Source organism: Choloepus didactylus, chromosome 9 (assembly GCF_015220235.1).
Source record: "Choloepus didactylus isolate mChoDid1 chromosome 9, mChoDid1.pri, whole genome shotgun sequence".
In the NCBI taxonomy this organism is placed as follows: domain Eukaryota; kingdom Metazoa; phylum Chordata; class Mammalia; order Pilosa; family Megalonychidae; genus Choloepus; species Choloepus didactylus.
In genome coordinates, this window is record NC_051315.1 from 98,461,197 (window position 1) to 98,480,566 (window position 19,370).

At 43.6% G+C, this 19,370-nt stretch overlaps 1 protein-coding gene across 4 annotated transcripts in view; it reads left to right on the forward strand.

Annotated features, from left to right (window-relative positions):
* The window catches only part of NRP2 (neuropilin 2), a 119,445-nt gene that overhangs the window by 29,600 nt on the left and 70,475 nt on the right, over nucleotides 1-19,370 (forward strand). For all 4 annotated transcript variants that reach the window (XM_037849786.1, XM_037849788.1, XM_037849789.1 and 1 more), the window contains exons 3-6: nucleotides 4,982-5,163; nucleotides 14,429-14,659; nucleotides 15,792-15,947; nucleotides 18,130-18,299. In XM_037849786.1, coding sequence (XP_037705714.1) covers nucleotides 4,982-5,163; nucleotides 14,429-14,659; nucleotides 15,792-15,947; nucleotides 18,130-18,299 — 739 coding nt within the window. The remainder of the gene's footprint in view (nucleotides 1-4,981; nucleotides 5,164-14,428; nucleotides 14,660-15,791; nucleotides 15,948-18,129; nucleotides 18,300-19,370) is intronic.

The following is a 19,370-nucleotide window of genomic DNA, read 5'->3' on the forward strand; positions in this document are numbered from 1 at the left end:
TATGGAAACCAGAAAGCTTCTTTTCATGTTTGCCTAGCAATGAGAAGAAGAGATGAGATGGTTGCTTTTACATGTCTCCCTTGTGGACCCTTAAAATCAATTCCACCATCAAGATTCCCACACCCCAAATGTGGGTTTGGGGAGAGAAATTAAGACTTTGAAGTTGAGAAAGAAAGTACAGAAAGTGTCTCTAGACATGCTGAACATGCAGATGTCGGAATCTCTGAGGAGAAAAATAAAAAGGCATTCGGAGAACCATTTGAGGGGGAAAAAAAAGAACCATGGATAGAGATGGCTACTCTAGCTCAGGAAAAAAAAAATAATAATAAAAGGTAGTGTTAAAGCTTTAAAAGGAATTTTTTCATTTGAAAGAGATTATGGATAATGAAATGCAAACATAATAGTTAATATATCTGTTAGCTGGCTTATGTTTCCATCTGGGAAAGGAATAATGTGTTCTAAGAGGAGTGGTTTTTTAGGTTATCCTACTTGAATGTCATGGGGACAAGCACTGAGTTTATACCCCAGATTCCTTTACCAAGCAAACACTGAATATCAGATACTAGATGCAAAGCCATGTTTATTCCAAGGCCACAAAATTCCAAAGCCTCTGCCGAGCTCTTCGCAAATTAACCTGACAACACTGAAATTTCTAAGGAGATTTACTCCAGCTGTAGCAAATCCCTAATAATAAAAAATTTCCCCAAATGAGTCAGTCAAGCAGGAGGTAAATGAGACATTCTGTATGAAGTCAGCATGTCATTCAGTGTGCCCTTTATACAAAAAAGCCCAGCCAGAAGACCCTGTGGTTAATGGGTCTCGGCCAAAGGGCAGAACCAGAAGACTGGCGAAAGAGGAGATTTCAGTGAGCAAACTGTAACTCTGGGTTGCTTTCCCCTTAAGCAAACCTGATAGGAAAATCCAGTTTTTCTAAGTAGTTCACGAAAGGGCTGATTATTTGCTTCACAAAAGAATTCACCAGAGGGGTCCTTTAAATAACAAGCTCAGAGAGGAAATTTATAATACAATTGATTTATAAAATTTTCTTTCAAAAACGCACTCTTTCACTCTATGTGTATGCAGATGGGTAAGGGCGTATGTGTAGCTGTCCTCATTACAAAAACCAATTTGAGGGAGTATATCCATGGAGTAAATTGAGGCAAGCTTGTGGATATGACATTTGTTGGGTAGCCCTGCTTCACCGCTGATTTTGTTAATCCCCTAAATTACTCTATGGGTAATTAGGCAACCAGATATAGCCCTCCCACTTCTAATGAACAAGCCAGTGGGATGTCAGGACCTTTCTTTGTCCTTCCTATATTTCCTAGAGAAATTGGCAACACAAAGACTGGAGCTATGGGTTGGGGGGTGGGGAGTCTTTAAAATTTTTTTTAAAGCATTTATTGAGTATGTGCCGTGTTCTCAGCACCACTCAAGGTGCTTTGACGTGCTGTGTCTTATTTAATCCTCCTGCTGACTCTGAGAGATGGATGAAGATGCAGATGTTGACGCTGATGAAGTTTACTTCTTCACCTGCTAAGTCAGAAGCACTGGATTATTTTCTCAATTCTTGTACTTAAAAAAATTTTGTTTAATGGAAGCAGCTTTATCTTATATGGTTTTGGTTAATTAAAGAAATACAGGCTTGTAGTAAACAATTCAGATAATAAAAAACAGAGAAGAAATTAAAAGTGACCAGTTATCCTACCACCCAGATATCACACCGCTATTACTATTTTAGTATATAGTTTTTCATACATATATATGTATAAACATGCTGTTTTATTAACCTGCTTTTGTTTTTTAACTTAACAGTATATCATGGACATTTTCCCATAAAAATTAAAAATCTAGACCCGCAGCCATGCTTTTATAGCTGCAGAATATTCCATTTTATGAATACACCACATTTGATTTACCCAGTCCCCTACTGCTGGACATTTAGACTTTATGCTACCTATAAACAAAGCATCTTTTCACTTTTCATGTTTTTCTAAACACAGTGGTATACATCTTTGTGCAATTGTCTGATTATTTTCTTAAGAAAAATTCCCAGAACTTGTATTGCTGGATTACAGGGTCTGTACATATTAACTGTTGTCACATTTTGCCAAAACGCTTCTAAAAGGTTAGAACAGATTCATACTCCACTTACACTCACCTTTGCACACTCACTCGCTCTCTTAGGGAAAGTCACTTCTGCTTTCTATGACTCAGTCTCCTCACCTCTGAAATGGGTGTGAGAATACAACAAATAACACTTAACATTCATTAAGCACACACTAGGTGCCAGGCTGTGTGCCATATATACAGATTAGTGTGTCATTTAATTCTCATGATTATCTATGAGAAAGATTCCACTGTCCCCATTTTATTCTTATATTCCTCATTTCTGAGGCTCAGAAACGTTACATAACTTGCCTGAAGGCACCCAGCTAATGAGTAGCAGAGTGAGTTTCCAAATCCAGCTCAGTCAGATTCCAGGATTGGGGCTCCCAGGCCCAGCGTCATGAATCCCCTACTCCAGGTGAATGTGGTGAAGTCTGATCAGTGAGTCCAGGTGAGGTGTTTCTCAGCCTGTAGCACGTTGCTATGGGCCTCCTCAGTACCCAGTAGAGAGTGTCTGAACAGCAGTGTTCCCCTCGGTATGGAAATAGCCCAAACTCCAGAAGGTTTAGGGAGTCCCCTTTGAGAACAAACTCAGCGTCTCTTCACTTTTGTTCTGGAAGTGAGGAAGCACCTTTCCAAAGTCAGCACCATCTCCCACACTGAAATCACAGACCGACACAGATGCCCCCACCCCCACGGACTGACTATTCTGTGGCCAGCCCATCAGGGCTCCTGGGGGAACACACTGCCGTCTCGTCTTCTCTGAACTCCAAGCAGCTTCAGCAATTCTTTTGACTGCAGGATTCCAGCCCTCTGGGGTCTAAGAATGAACTAATCCTGGTCCACTCCTTCTTATACTTCCTTTGCAGGCCTATTTATGTTGAAGTAGCCGAGCAGCCTGATGTACGGCTCCCGGGGGCTGACGTGAGGCCTCAGGCACTCTGCCTGAACACCCCGCTTCTGCAGGCAGCCAGCTCCCACAGCCCCCGTGTGCGCGACAGGAGCAGTCAGGCGGTGTCCAGGAAAGGGAGCATTTCCAACCGCTGTCTTGACCCGCAAGGAGATTTGTTACATGCTGTTTTAACAGGTTGATGCAAAATAAATAAGCAGAGAAGGCGGGAGAGGGAGAAGGATGGTTTTCAGTAAACGGTGTTACAGTGGCCAGCAATTTGAAGGGAGCTGGTGGGGAAGAAGTTTCTCACCGAAGCAGGCCTGACGGGAGTATTAACTGGGGGCTGAGGAAGGGAGCACAAACACAGCACAGTGAAGATTGCTGGGGCACATCCCGGCCTGAAAAATGCGTGTCCATAAAGATAAAATGGCATATCCCGTGTGCACCATCCCATGAACCTAGCCAAGGATCTCTTTGGGGTGCCTTTCCCCTCCACCTCCAGCCCATTCGACTCTGAAATGGGCAGAGGCCTCAGCTCAGGAACTACAGCCTGCCCTGCCTGTTGCTGCAGCCCCTAGTTACATGCTCTTGGATGCTGGGCCCCTGGGATTCACCCCCTGCTTTTGGAGATTGGTTTTTATTGTCTTATTTAATATCATGTTGATTCCTTTTTAAAATGCTTTGTTGGCTAGTGTTTTAGTTTCTAGGCTGATGGAACAAATACCATACAATGAGCCATACAATGGGTTGGCCTAACAGGAATTTTTGGCTCATAGTTTCAGAGGCTGAAAGGCTTGCTTCCTCCCAGGATCTGCTGCCCCGATGACAATCTTTGGGGTTCCTTAGTTTTCTGTCACATGACAATGCACGTGGCGGCAGCTTCTCCTCTTTCTTCCTGGTTCCATTGACCTCAAATTTCCTTTGCTTGTAAGGACTGCAGCCGTATTGGATTAAGGGCCACTCTCATTCAGTTTAGCTAATGACGTCTACAAAGGTCCTATTTACAAATGGATTCTGACCAAGAATGATTTAAGACTAAGGACATTTTTCTGGGCTACATAACTCCAAGCCACCACAACTAGATGCTGATCTGAACTTCCCAGTCATCTCAGGGAGGTGGCCCAGGGTTGAGGAGTCTTTTGTCATCAAAAGAGGAAGATTAGAAGGGCTGAATAGGGTAGTATATTGGAAAAAATATACCTAAAGTAAACTATGAATTATAATTAGCAATATTTTAATATTTTTGCATCAGTTGTAACAAAGGTACCACTCTAGTGCAAAGGGTCAAAAATGGGGGAGGGGGTATATGGGAACATTGTATTTTTTTACATGACTTTTCTGTAAACAGACAACCTCACTAATTAAAAATAATAAATAGGTTTAAAAGAGGGGAAGACTCAAGAGAAAATTTAAATGGAGGTAGGATGGGGCATAAAAATAAACAATTCTCAGAAGCATCCCAGTGTGCCTGGCACTGGGCCTAGAATCTTACATATATTTTCTCTTTCAACTCCCATCCCAACCCTCTGAGGTGGATATTTTTATCCTCATCTTACAAATGAAAAAATTGAGGCTCAAAGGGGTTAAGGAACTTGGAAGGACACACAACCAAGAAGAGACTCACATTCATAGAGATCATAATAGAAAGAAAGATGGCACTACTAAAGGAAAAAAAATGTTTGCTATATTTGATAGAATGATGCTACAGCTTTTATGTGGGCAAGAGAGAAGGGCTGAAATTCCAGCCATCCACAAATGTGTTCATTAACCCTGAGATTTTAATAAAGCAATTCAACTTCCTGTATCTAGTTTTGCCAATCTGTACCAACGAACTTGAAGTGCCCTTTGTTTATCAATCTGAAACACCTGAATGTCTGTAAACAAATGGAGAGAACATCAGCTGGAATGAGAGAATAGTCCTTTTCATCTCCTTAGGGTGATCTGTTCTTATATGTGCCCTTTTGTGCCATCCTCACCTAGGTATGACTTCATTGAGATTCGGGATGGGGACAGTGAAGCCGCAGACCTCCTGGGAAAGCACTGTGGGAACATCGCCCCACCCACCATCATCTCCTCTGGCTCCGTGCTCTACATCAAGTTCACCTCCGACTATGCCCGGCAAGGGGCAGGCTTCTCCCTGCGCTATGAGATCTTCAAGACAGGTCAGTGCAGAGACCCAGGAGATGCACATTTTTAAAGAAGATGGGACGCGGCCATCTAGGACTGCTTTTAGAGCATTATGTAAGGGAAGGGTGGGGAGAGGAGCCTTAACACATACTAAGGATTACTTATCAAGTTCAAGCAAGGTGATGGAGGTTAAGAGAGATTCAATGTGAATCTGAAGATGTCAGGAGGTGAAAAGCCAGTATAGATTATCATCCAACTCTCGAGGGCGAGTTGCAGGGTAAGTTCTGGGTGCTCCTCAGGAAGGCAGACTAAGCATTGGTTGTGGCACCAACAGAGTAGGGGGCACCAAATAAATAAGACAAATACTTTTTGCAAGAAGTTGATTTCTGTATGTTTTTAAAAATCAGCATAATCCTCATGGGGAAAAGCAAAATTTGGTTAAACACTCCCACAGTTACTTTATGGTTCATATTGCTTTTATTTAGACTTGCATGGGGTTGGAGACATAATCTTCCCAGAGTTTAGAGCCTCTAAAGATATTACTGTGACTATCCCTGTTTCGGTTTGCTAGAGCTGCTGTTATGCTAAATACCAGAAATGGATTGGCTTTTATAAAGGGGATTTATTAGGTTACAAATTTACAGTTCTAAGGCCATAAAAGTGTCCAAACTAAGGCATCAACAAGAGGATACATTCATTGAAGAAAGGCCGATGGCATCTGGAACACCTCTGTCAGCTGGAAAGGCACGTAACTGGTGTCTGCTGTTCCTTTGCACCCAGGTTCTGGTTTGAAAATGGCTTTCCCCAAAATGTCTCTGGGCTTCTGTCTCTCTTAGCTTCTTTCTCTCAGCTCCTGTGCATCCTTGTTTGTTCTTCCAGGGCATTTCTCTCTAAGTGTCTGGGGGTCCTCTCTTAGCATCTCTGGGGCAAACTGGGCTTCATCTCTTAGCTTAGCATCTCCAAACATCTTTTTGTCTGCATCTCCAAGTGTCTGGGTCTGTGTCAGCCCCTGAGCTCTCTTAAGGACTCCAGTAAACTACTCAAGACCCACCTTGAAAGGGCAGGTCTTATTTCCACCTCCATGGAAATAATCTAATCAAAAGATCCCACCCATAATAACTCTGCACCCACAAGATTGGATTAAAAGAACATGGCTTTTTTTTTGGGGGGGGGTTCCAGTTTGCTAATGCTGCTGGAATGCAAAACACCAGAAATGGATTGGCTTTTATAAAGGGGGTTTATTTGTTTACACGGTTACAGTCTTAAGGACATAAAGTGTCCAAGGTAACGCATCAACAATCAGGTACCTTCACTGGAGGATGGCCAATGGTGTCCAGAAAACCTCTGTTAGCTGGGAAGGCACGTGACTGGTGTCTACTCCGGGGTTCTGGTTTCAAAATGGCTTTTTCCCAGGACGTTCCTCTCTAGGCTGCAGCTCCTCTTCAAAATGTCACTCTCAGTTGCTCTTGGGACATTTGTCCTTTCTTAGCTTCTCAGGAGCAAAAGACTGCTTTCAAAGGCCATCTCCTTTGTAGCCAGCTCACTCCTTCTGTCTGAACTTATATAATGCTCTAGTAAACTAATCAAGGCCCACGCTGAATAGGCAGGGCCACAGCTAGATGGGAATTATCTAATCAGAGTTATCACCTACAGTTGGGTGGGTCACATCTCCATGGAAACACTCAAAGAATTACAATCTAATCAACACTAATACGTCTGCCCACACAAGATTGCATCTAAGATAATGGCGTTTGGGGGAACATAATACATTCAAACTGGCACATTCCACCCCCTGGACCCCAAAATGACATGATCTTTCCATATACAAATACATTCATCCCATCGCAATATCACAGAAACTTAAATCATTTCAGTAACAATAGGTAAGTACAAGATCCCATCAGAATCAGTTACAGGCATGGTCTGTCCTAAGGCATAATTCCCCTCTAGATGTGGACCCGTGAAATTTAGAACAAGTTATATACTGCCAATATACAAAGGAGGGACAGTCATAGTATAAGCATTCCCATTGCCATAAGGAGAAACTGAAAGGAAAACAGGGTTAGCAGGACCAAAACAGTTCCTAAAACCCTCAGGGCAAACTCCATTAGATTTCAAAGTCCGAGAGTCATTTACAGAAGATGTTTTATCCTTGGGGCTTGAGAGAGCGGGTGTCTAACCCTAACTAAGGGCCTTTGTGGCAGCCCTTTTCTCTCCAAATGCTGGGGTAAGTGCTCCAACATATCCACACATCAGGGAGACACCTTCTCAGCCCCACCCTCCTCAAACATTGGGGCAGCACCTGGATTCTCTTCCGTCTCCAGTGTGCACGCTCAACTCCTTCAGAACAGTGGGGTGGCGGCCAGGCTCTCCCCAATCCCCGGGGAATGTGCTCCACCTTCTCTGAGGCCTTAGGTGGCAGCACTCTTCCTGAACATCGAGGCAGAAGGCCCACCCTCGACCTCCGGGGCAAACTCACCCTTTCCATGTGTGTGGGCTGCTCCGCTCTCCCAGTCTGAGACCTCTTGACTCTAGACCTCAACTTCCATGGCTCTATCTTTGAAGAAATTTTTCCTTCAATTTGTTCCTTGTCTTTCTCCTCCAGTCCAGACTGGCAGCAGCTCCATCTATAAAGATCTCACAAAAATTCTGTTGGCTTCGTGTGAAGTACACAGGGGTCAAAGCCATCAGACAATAGGACTTTCCACAAAGCCTTTCTGCTTAACTCCTTCTCCAATCTTGGCTTGTACTGGAATGGTGGTCAGGTTCCATGTTTGGTTAAATCCTCACGTGGGGCTGTAGCTTCTGGGGTTCCACCCTCTGGAAGCCTGGAATTTTCCAAACCGTCATTTCTGATTTCTTTGAACCCAAGTGTTCAGTTCTAAGTTTATCTCTCTTCGCTTGCATTTTACTATAAGCTGCAAGGAGAAGCTATGCTATATCCACAACTTTTGGTTTTGAAATCTCATCAGCCAAGTATCCCAGCTCGTCGCTCTCAAATTCTTTCTTCCATCTGACACCAGGACTCAATTTTGCCAAATACTCTGCCACTTTAAAACAAGGATCACCTTTCTTCCAGTTCGTAGCAACATTCATCATTTTTGCTCAAGTCCTCATTAAAAGTATCTTTAGAGTCCATGTTTCCACAAACAATCTCTTCAAAGAAGTTTAGGCCTTTTCTATCAAGCTCCTCACAATTCTTCCAGAATCTTCCCCTTATCCATTTAAAAAGCCGTTCCAGCATGTTCGGTATTTGCAAGCTCGCAGCACCCCACTTCTCTGGTACCAAAATCTGTTCTGGTTTGCTAATGCTGTTGGAATGCAAAACACTAGAAATGGATTGGTTTTTATAAAGGGGGTTTATTTGGTTACACAGTTACAGTCTTAAGGACATAAAGTATCCAAGCTAATGCATCAATAATCAGGTACCTTCACTGGAGGATGGCCAGTGGCGTCCGGAAAACCTCTGATAGCTGGGAAGGCATGTGACTGGCGTCTGCTCTGAAGTTCTGGTTTCAAAATGGCTTTCTCCCAGGACGTTCCTCTCTAGGCTGCAGCTCCTCTTCAAAATGTCACTCTCAGTTGCTCTTGGGGCATTTGTCCTCTCTTAACTTCTCAGGAGCAAAAGACTGCTTTCAAAGGCCATCTCCAAAATGCCTCTGTAAGCTGCAGCTCCTCTCTCAGCTCCTGTGCATTCTTCAAAGTGTCCGTCTTGGCTGTAGCCAGCTCGCTCCTTCTGTCTGAGCTTATATAGTGCTCTAGTAAACTAATCAAGGCCCACACTGAATGGGCAGGGCCACACCTCCACAGAAATCATCTAATGAGAGTTATCACCTGCAGTTGGTTGGGTCACATCTGCAGGGAAACTCTCAAAGAATTACAATCTAATCAACACTAATATGTCTGCCCACACAAGATTGAATCTAAGATAATGGCGTTGGAGGGACATAATACATTCAAACTGGTACAGGGGGCATAATAGACTCAAATCAGCAAATACAACCTCCTCCCCCAAACAAGTTCAGGGCAAAACTTAAAATTCATATCTGGCTCCTAGAAATTCCCCCCAGAGATCCATATTTCTCATCCATATCCATTGAACCCCCATTTCCTTAATGCCAGTGAAACCGACTCCCCAAAAAGCAGTCAAAAGCATAGCAGGAAAATGAGGCAGAGAATGTTGCACTTCTTTTGACTGCTTGATTTACATTGGATCCTCTTTAGATTAGGTCAGGCCCTGAGAATATGGGCCAGCACTCATTTCCATGACAGAATACAGCAAACTTTATTCACTCCTCTCCCTGGTACAAGATGCTGCTTCAGCACCTACACGTAAGCATTCCAAGTAGCACGTCTTTCTCTCCGCCTAATACGCACAGAGCTCATTATCTGGCTGCTAAGTGAAACTTATCCTCCAGCTATCCCCTCATCCAGGGCCCTTCTCCCCAACCCAGAGGCTCACACTCTGCGTATGAGTGTGTGTCCCCTCTCCAGCAGCCCAAGTTTTACAGCTCGGTTAAAGAACTGTCATTGAGAGGCCCAAGACCGGCGCCTGTTGAGTTCAGTGTGAGGGGAACTATTCATATATATTTTCTTTTTCACTAAACAATTCTTGAAAGGAAGTGGAAGCTGCTGAAAGCACTTTTTATATCCACTCTGTCTAAATATTTGTCGGCTTTGTCTGCCTGAGAACAAGAACTTACAATCAAATGAAAGGGTGGAAACAGAGGGAACCGTGTGGAGCTGGAGTGGGAGCCACGGCTGCCGCAGGGTGTGTACAAGTCCCCAGAAGGTCCGCCGGTCGCAGCAGTGAGCAGTCTGGGTCCTCATGCTCCCGAGTACAGAGAGGTCACAGGGATTGACAATCTGTGTCCAGTGACGATCCACATTTCCCTTCCTGCGCCACAAGCACTGACGGAAATGCACTGTCCCATCCTCTGCTGGGAAGCACTGGGGAGAGAGAAGAGAGAACAGAATCACACAGGGGATTTGCCCTTTTCTACTAGGGGAGATGGATGTGTAAACCCTCAGCACATAACAGATGCACGGTAGATGTTGCTAGATGAATATATATATATATGTAAATTGAGTGGCAAACTATAACATGAGGCAGAATGAACTAAATACTATATAAAAGAACAATTAACATGCTGTGGTTATGAAAATGATGGAGCAAATGGGTGGCTTGGCAAGGTGGGGAGCAGGGGAATCTGGGAAGTTCATTAGATAGCAGGGTACCAAGTCCCTAGTGCAAAAGCTGTCACTCAGCTCCACTGTGCTAACCATGGAAGAAAAACAGCTGCAAGAGGGTTTTCTGCGGGAGCCAGCCAAAGGACGTCAGAGCAAGGGTGAGTGGGACCATTAATGCTCACCTCTGGTTTCATGCCTCCAACTTATTGGTACTCCATCAATGATGATGCCATATTCTTCAAAAAGCCACAAAAAAAAAACGAATGTTAACTCTATCCATGATGCAAATTTGAAGGGAGGATCTTAGGGATAAAATACTTAAGAGGCTGTCATAATTCAGCATCACTGTCTTGAGAACAGGCTGAAGTAGGTTTTAAAATGAGGCAGCAAGTCTATACTACCTAGAAACAATACTGGCCAGCCAGAGACATTGGTGCGGGCATGGAGAAATGGGGCAGCCTACTTTAGGGATGGGGATTGCCTGGAGAGGGGAGAAAGCGAGTGCTGTGGTGACAGACAGCTCACCAGCACCAACCACACTTCTAGGGAATGTGAGAAGGGAAGTAAGACCCGTGTTCTTCTCAGGGCCACTCACACCCATCACCATGCCCAGCCAGAAGATACCAACCTTCACCATGAAAGTCAACCCTGCGTGAAAGCCATCAATGTGTGAGGGTGCACAGTTCAGAACTGAGGTTAGGAAGATGAACGTTCTTCAAGGTGCCATGTCTTGCACCCATATCCCCACTAGTGGAGTTTGGAGTTTATATCATCCACAGAACATGAAAGATGCTGAAGAAATCCAAATAAACACAGCTGTTTGATGGTCAGATTCATAAAGAGAAAGACAGGGAAAACTGTAAACACAGATATGCAAATAATCATACATGGGGTTCTGGAAGCCTTTGATGGCACCATTGCCCTGGTAAGGTTCTCCTGCAGATTTACGCTGAAAGATATAAACTCACAATTTGGGTAAAGATGGGGCATGTGGCTAGAATGGGCATTTCATGTCTGCCGTAAATGAAGTGATTTGTAAAAGATTCTATGTCATTTTACCAGACTGTCCACTTATAAAAAGGTAAACCAAACCCACTTGTAGGCTGAAAAGACCTCAAATCACCAAATCATCAGAACAGAGAAATTTTTAAATAACTTTAAAAATAACTTTGGAAACGCAAACAGTGGAGGAATGTGTTTCTCTTGTGGTGCTCCTTTAACCAAAGTTCAACAGTGATCAAGTTTTCTTTTTCCCCAGCAGTGACATTTCTGAAACTGAAATCTCTGAGGTCATTCACAGATGAAGAAATCCTGGAGTGTCCCCTAACCCCCTCCCTGAATTGAGGAACTGAGTTAACCTTTTGTGGTTAGGCCAAGCCCAGCTTTAGATAAATCCATTGTATTTCTAATATCTTTATACATGCAGATTCTTCTTCTACTTGCAGAGTTATTTTTAAATTCACAGTGAAAAAACATGGGGTGGGCACTTTTTATACCAGAGCCCTTTGGTATGAAATCATTCATTGCAACAGAAATCCCCTAGCTTCTACAGGATATCTTAGCATTATCTTGAGTGTTGAGTATTTGAGTATTTGTTGACTTGTTTTGTTTTTTGGTTTTGTGTGTACGTGTATGTGTGGTTTTTTTGTTTTGTTTTGTTTTTGTTTTTGTTTTTGTAAGCTTTTAACACACCTTAGAAAAGGATCTTGGATTAGGTAGATTTCTGCAAGACTCAACTTTTGTCCTAAGAATGGCCACACTTTTCTGAGATCTCTTCTTGGCATTCGATGTTCAGCTGCTTCCTCTGACACTTTGCCCATGCACAATTCTAATAGACGGGTTTGGTTTTTCTGCAGCAAACTTCATAAGACCGTTTTTCCATCTCATTCACAATTACGCAAAGAATATATCCATTTATTGTCATATGTCAAAGATGCACACTTTTTTTTTTTTTTTTTTTTTTTTTTAAGTAACTAAGGGTATAAATTCTTTCCAGTCGAATGCAGGACCTCAGGACCCTGGAAGCTGTGGGTACCTTAGAATCTCACTTTCTCTCTGACTCTCTTGGACTTACTATATGTCCATTGTGGAAACACCTGTCTCCGAGGGATGGGAGACTAAAGAAAGACTCATCATAAAGACTCCACCCCTTGCCTTCAAAGAGAATGATAATAGAGCAAACTCTAGGAGGGAATGTCAGGATGCCGGTTCTATCTCTCCATGCAAGTTGTGAATCGAGAATTAATTTCCTCCCAGTCTTGTGTGAGGCTTGACTAAGTGGCTCACAAGAAGGCTGCACAGCAGCCGTAAACTCTAACCTTTTCAAAATTCCTCCCGGCCCCCTAAAGACCTGCCAGCTGGCTTGGCTTTGCTGAATTGCCTCATCCCGGGCCATTGAGGAGGCCCACAGATGCTGGGGCCTGAGAGTAAACAGAGCTGGGGTAGAGGCTGCTCCAACTCATCCCACCCCCCAGCCTGGTTGCCACCCCCCCACCCCCACCTCCGGGCCTGTCCTGCAACCCCCAGGCCCCTGAATGATGGAATATAGAGTCTCCGAGATGAGGCACTCGGAGAACCTCCAAAGAATCCATGAAAAGGTTAGCTCTCACTCTTCGTGTGTCCCTGGTCCCCACCCTGTCAACACGCAGCTCTGGGTAGCAGGGTGGAGGTGATGGATGGTTATGAAGGAGATACTGGAATTTCCTGTATTGTGCTCAAGTTGCCATCTCCCCCTCCCCCAGTTATTTGCATGGCACCTTTGGCAAGTCAGACATTTGCTGCTTTCCAGAAAGCTGCTACAGGCGCCGGGGATAAAGACATCGCTGCGGGCTAAGATCAGCATATTGACATCACACTGTTATATTTCAGCACGATCCCCAGAGGACACTTCCTGCCAGTAAACACCTGGTTTATTGAGTATTTCTGTGTTTTTTTTTTCCTTCACGTTTAAAGTGTATATTATTCTCCTCATAAACCTGCTACCTTTGTTTTTTCTTATCTGAACGTAATGAAATCAGTTCTAATTGCGCAGCGTTTGCATTCACCCTGTTAACTCGCGGCAGTCTTGCTCCCGGTGGGTCCTTGCTCCAGGCTGTGATATTCCCCGGCTCATGGATCTGCCTTGGCAAAGGGTGACCCCGTTTAAGCACAATGAGGACCCCTTCCATATGACTCCTGCAAGAGGCATGAGGGGATGTGGTGGCTGCAACCCTCCTGCGAGCTCCCGCCGCCGTCCAAGCCTGCACCAGGATGCGAATATGCGCGGCATTTAATAAGGGCGCCTCCGTGAGTCCCGCGAAAGCAGGCACAAGAGCTTAGGAGAGAAACAGGGCCCTCCCTGCCACAAAGGAACCAGAAGCCTTCCGAATGTCAATACACTGCTGCATTTTTCCAAACTTGCTGCAGGAGCGGCCTTTCACTTCCCAAACGCCCTGCTGTGATCCACCGGCTAAAAACGTCGATTGTTAATTGTCTGACCACTACAGAGCAGCTCGTTTTAATATAGTCATGACATGAATGAGCCCCAAGCTCCCCTTTGCCCCTCCCCTGGGGCACCTTGGATCTTGGAGGGAAAAGGGGGCACTTAGTTGGCTGTGGTACAATAGGGGCCAGTGTTGAGGTCAGCAATAAATAAGGGGTAACATTGTTTTCCCTGCTGGCAATCAGCAAGTCTTCCTTAAGGATTGAAATAACTTACATTTCTGGAGCAAGCAGCTGAGTAATTGAGAAAGAAGACTCTGTTCCTCTTTTCAGCATACTCAATCTCTCTCTCTCTTTCTCCCTCTCTCTCTCTCTCTCACACACACACACACACATACACACACACACCCCTCTCTACACACACACTCCAAATTCCTCAATTGCTCTTCTTACTCTAATATGTAGAGCAAGCCAGCTGTGCCTCCCCCATTTCCATCCTATATAGGGACTGGCTTGAGGGCTAGAAATGTGGTTGTGAAGAGTATGTTGCTTTAAATGCCACTCCAGTGGAAACAAAAACTTCATGAGTAGGGAGATTTGGGCCCAAACATTTAAATAACCCATGCAACAACGGCAGCAAAGAAAGACATCTTCTCCTTTGTCAGTGCTACAGTTCTCTTTTGCATACAGGCTCTGAAGACTGTTCGAAAAACTTCACAAGTCCCAACGGGACCATTGAATCCCCTGGGTTTCCCGAGAAGTACCCCCACAACTTGGACTGCACCTTTACCATCCTGGCCAAACCCAAGATGGAGATCATCCTGCAGTTTCTGACCTTTGACCTGGAGCATGACCCTTTGCAGGTGGGAGAGGGAGACTGCAAATATGATTGGCTTGACATCTGGGATGGCATTCCACATGGTGAGTGATGTCGCTGTCCCAGAGACACTTCTCAGTCGTTTGCCCTTGCCAGTTAATTGCTCTAAGAACGCTAAAGAAGACAAACAAAGACTTAAAGCTCTTTAGGGTTCTTATATGACCCATGATGACTTCTCCTTCTTCTTAACCAAAGATGATTTGAGAGAAGCTAGAGAGAGGCAATCTCCTTTCTTGGAGATTTTCTTTGGAAGGTGATAGGAAGAACTGGGTAGATATATGGATGAGAATGAGAAAGTCTATAGATGATATTCTTTTCTGACCACTACAGAGCAGCTCGTTTTAATATAGTCATGACATGAATGAGCCCCAAGCTCATTGGCAGGATTTCCATAGAAAGTTGGCAGGATTTCCATAGAAAGGGACTCCGGGATCAACTCCAGTGCCTTAACAGAAGGACTCTAAAGCCTGATTGACTAGATTTGAATCCCAGCTCTGATATTTACAGCTGTGCAGCTTTGGGCGAATTACTTAGCCTATCTGTGTCTTATCTGTTTGTTAGCTGTTATTGTCATTATTACCCTATTTTATTTTTAAATGAGTATAGCCATAGATGTGGAAGAGGTGCCTCATCCAAGGCCAAGAGGAACCTGTACTTCTTAAGTGGAGACCAATATAAGCCTTGAGTGTAGTCAGTATCAGCACAGAAATCAATCTTTCATTTTTGTAGCCATTCTAAGTGTTTTCCATTATAAGGGAGACTTGATGGCTAAGCAAGAAGAGCACTTTTATTTCCTGGGGAAAGCATAAGATTTAGTCATAAAAACCTGGATTTGAGTCCCATCTCTGCTATTTTCTAGCTATATGAACAAGGGAAAGTCCCGTGACCTCTCCGAGCCTCAATTCCTTCTGTAGAAGAGGCATTAAAACAATACCTTTCCTGTCCAACTCCTGGGGTTGTGAGAACAGAATGAGACCATGTCAGTAAAGTACTTTTAATGGTAGGGGAAAATCTTGGAGATTGTTCTTATAACATATCTTTGGTTGCTCTTTTTATATCAAGGTGGACAAAGGGATGCTGTATTGAATGACATGCAGTGGTGGAAGGGGAGAATGTATTGAATATGGAGTGTCACCTTTCTAATTCCACTGATTTCTCTTCCTCCTGTGTGTCCAGTTGGCCCCCTAATTGGCAAATACTGTGGGACCAAAACACCCTCCGAACTCCGTTCCTCGACGGGGATCCTTTCCCTGACCTTTCACACAGACATGGCGGTGGCCAAAGACGGTTTCTCTGCACGTTACTACCTGGTTCATCAAGAGCCGCTGGAGAGTGAGTTGGCTGGTTGGGAAGCTCTGTCCTGTCCTTTCATCAGGGTGGTGAGGATGTGAGGGGAAGAGGGGTAATGAGAAAAGAACATGATTTGGGTGTGGTGCTCATTTCTTTTAAAAAAAAAGTGTACAGAAAATTAGTTATTCCCTACAATGTTGAACCTTTCAACCTCTAGAACAAAAATTTTTAAGTTGACACTTGCAGAATTGTGGAGCGTCTTTTGCTAGTGCAATTAGCAGTATATTTTGCATGTATGATAAATCCTTGAATCATGAAAAAAAAGAGAATTAGTTATTTCCAGGGTAAATCACAAGACCGTCTCAAGCCTCAGTTTTCTCATGTATGAATGAAAGGGAGAGTAAGTAGGATGAGCTGTATGGTATCCTCTCTGTGCTAAAATTTTTTCAGTCCAGGGCCAGCTTTCCCCTTTTTCAAGCCTCAGGGGCCATTGCCACAAAATGGAGCAATTTAAACACCTCCCTCTGTATATGTGTATATGTGTGTGAATATATATATATATTTTCTTTTTCTTTTTCTTTTTTTGGACATGAAACACCTCTGGCCCTGGGTAAAGGATAAAATTTCCCTGGCCAGACTGGTATACCTCCTTGCACTTTCATTTCATACTTCCAATAAATATAGTTTTGGGGGCTTCTGCTATATACCAGGCTCTGTGCAAAGCATTGAAAAATGTAGCTCTCACTCCAGCTTTTATGGAACTTGCTGTCTAGGCTATCAGACTCTGACCCTGAACTCCATCTTCAAATCAGGTCCTCTTAAGACATGTGCTTCAAATGTGCCCCCATTTCCATCAAAAAATCCCACATGACAACTTTTAGGACCAAAGAACCACTTTAAGGATGTTTAGAGCTGTGGAAATGCTGCCGAGTATGCAGACAGTTCACCACATGCAGAACTATAGACACAGCAGCCGGACCTGCAGGAAAGTTGCTGGGTTTTGTCCTGGGTTTTGCTTTTGTTTTTCTATCAAAGACCTCGTGAAGATTGAGTGACAAAGCAGCAGCATTGCAAATTGCACCAGGTTCTGTAAATGGCCAGTGCAGTCACTGAGCTAAAGAATAGCTCTGATACCTGAAAAAGATTGCTGGTCCTTATCAGACACATGCACACACAAACACTGATCAGTGTCCATGGTATCCATGGGAAGGACAGCAATTTAACTGATGACACAAGGCCAAAGTAATTGACTTCCGGGTCTATTTGTGCAGACAGGAGGTGCAGAGGTATATAGACTGACATGCATGTGCCCATAGAGAGGTCTCCAAAAGACAGGTATTTAGCCTTTATATATATATATATATATATATATATATAACTATTAGAGAAGTTGTAGGTTTACAGAAGAAATCATGCAGAAATACCGAGTTCCCATATTCTCCCCCTCACACACAGTTTCCCCTATTATTAACTTTGCATTAGTGTGGTACCTTTGTTATAAGTGATAAAAGAGTATTATTATATTAATTGTATTAACTAGTTGACAGTTTACATTAGAGTTCACTGTTTCTGTTGTATAGTCCTATGTTTTTTTTTAAATTTTTATCCTAGTAACATATATTCAACCCCAAATTTCCAATTTAACCACATTCAAATGTATAATTCAGTGATGTTAATTACATTCACAATGGTGTTCTACCATCACCACCATCTATTACCAAATGGTATTTAGGTTTTTAATGTCTGTGTTCTGTGCCAGAACTCATGAGACAGTTGAATGAAAGAAAGAAAAAAGCAGAAGTGCCTCCTGGGTGTTTATTAATAAGGCAGGCTTCCCACGATGTATTTGCCCACCCAGATTGCCACGAGTTTATCTCCTGCTTACCTGTACTGCAGTAATGGTGCATCTGACGTCTGTGAGCACCTGTAGCCTGCAGCAGTCACGGTACCTGTGCTTTAGATAGTATTTTTAATTTGCATTATGAGTCTCATTTATCATCAGCCTGATTTCTTTTAGGTCTGGTTTAGTTTCTTTCAGACACAGAAGGATTGTCAAGCTCTCTGACTTTGTGTGGTTGTTTTTAAACTGTGTGTGTATAATCAGGTGTTAAAGATAAGGGAATGCCTGCAAGGACTTGTGCCTGGAAAGAAGCAGCATCTTGTGGGTTCCGGGTATTTGAGGCTGAGAGGCCTGACTCTGCCTTTGACCGTCTCCATTCTCCAGACTTTCAGTGCAATGTTCCTCTGGGGATGGAGTCTGGCCGGATTGCTAATGAACAGATCAGTGCCTCATCTACCTACTCGGATGGGAGGTGGACCCCACAGCAAAGCCGGCTGCATGGTGATGACAATGGCTGGACCCCCAATTTGGATTCCAACAAGGAGTATCTCCAGGTGCTTATTTGCCTACCAGAGTATGTGTGTATTGCTGGGGGTAGGTGCGGGGATAGAGTTCCTCAGCTAATGTGGAAGAAAGGCACAAATAAAAGAAACACAGCATACTTGAGAATGCCATGCCTTCTTTTATTCCTCCAAAAAAATATGTGTTCCAGCACAGATATACTGCATTAGACAGTATGCTCAGCACCAGGATAAAATAATGAGTAAGATGGACACTGTCCCTGCCCTCATGGAGATTACCAGGCCTTGGAGAAATTGTCTGGCCAGGAGATGTTGTTTGCCCTATTGCTATAGATATCCAAGGAATAGTCTATAAACCATTCCAGATCTTCTCCATTCCTGGCATAGGGTAGCATCAGAGACTTGGAGGCATTTTGTATAATTAGGGCAGGCCTATTGAGGTGTTAGCTGAGCGTGGTAACTTCTCTTGATCTTTGCTATTTGGAGAGAACCCTGCCAGGAAGCTCTTTTGCACATAACTATCAGAATAACACATGGGAAAATGTCACTACCAGGAATGAAACTCAAGTTGCCCAGATGCTCTGCAGTATCTTTTCAGACTATTGTTTTCTTTTCTTCTGAGTGAGACTTGCAGCTCATGCTGAATGAGCTTCTGTTGTACTGCAGACAGGTCCAGTTCTCATCCTCTGGGAAGAAGTGAACGGGAAAAGCAAGCTGCTAGTTCCAGACTACAGCAACTACTGTTTTTATGACACATGACAGACAGCCTTATGACCCATTGGCAAGTGACATGGTGACCTCTGCTTTAAGAAGGAATTTACAGGGAAGACAACAGGAAAAGGGAAAAGATAACTTAGAAACACTAGTGAACCCACAGAAACCCTAGCAGCACAACTTGAAGGCTACTTGGCACTACTTCTCTTCTCTGCCTCTCTGAAATGCTCATCTTGCAAAGCTTCCAGAAAGTTCTCCTTTATAATTAGGAGTCCAGAACTTTCTGAGGCATTCCATTAATTATACTCATTGTTTTCGGCCCTTAATCATATACTTTCTCTTATTGCTATTCACCTGTTTCTCATGCACATATTTTGGACTTCTTTTGAA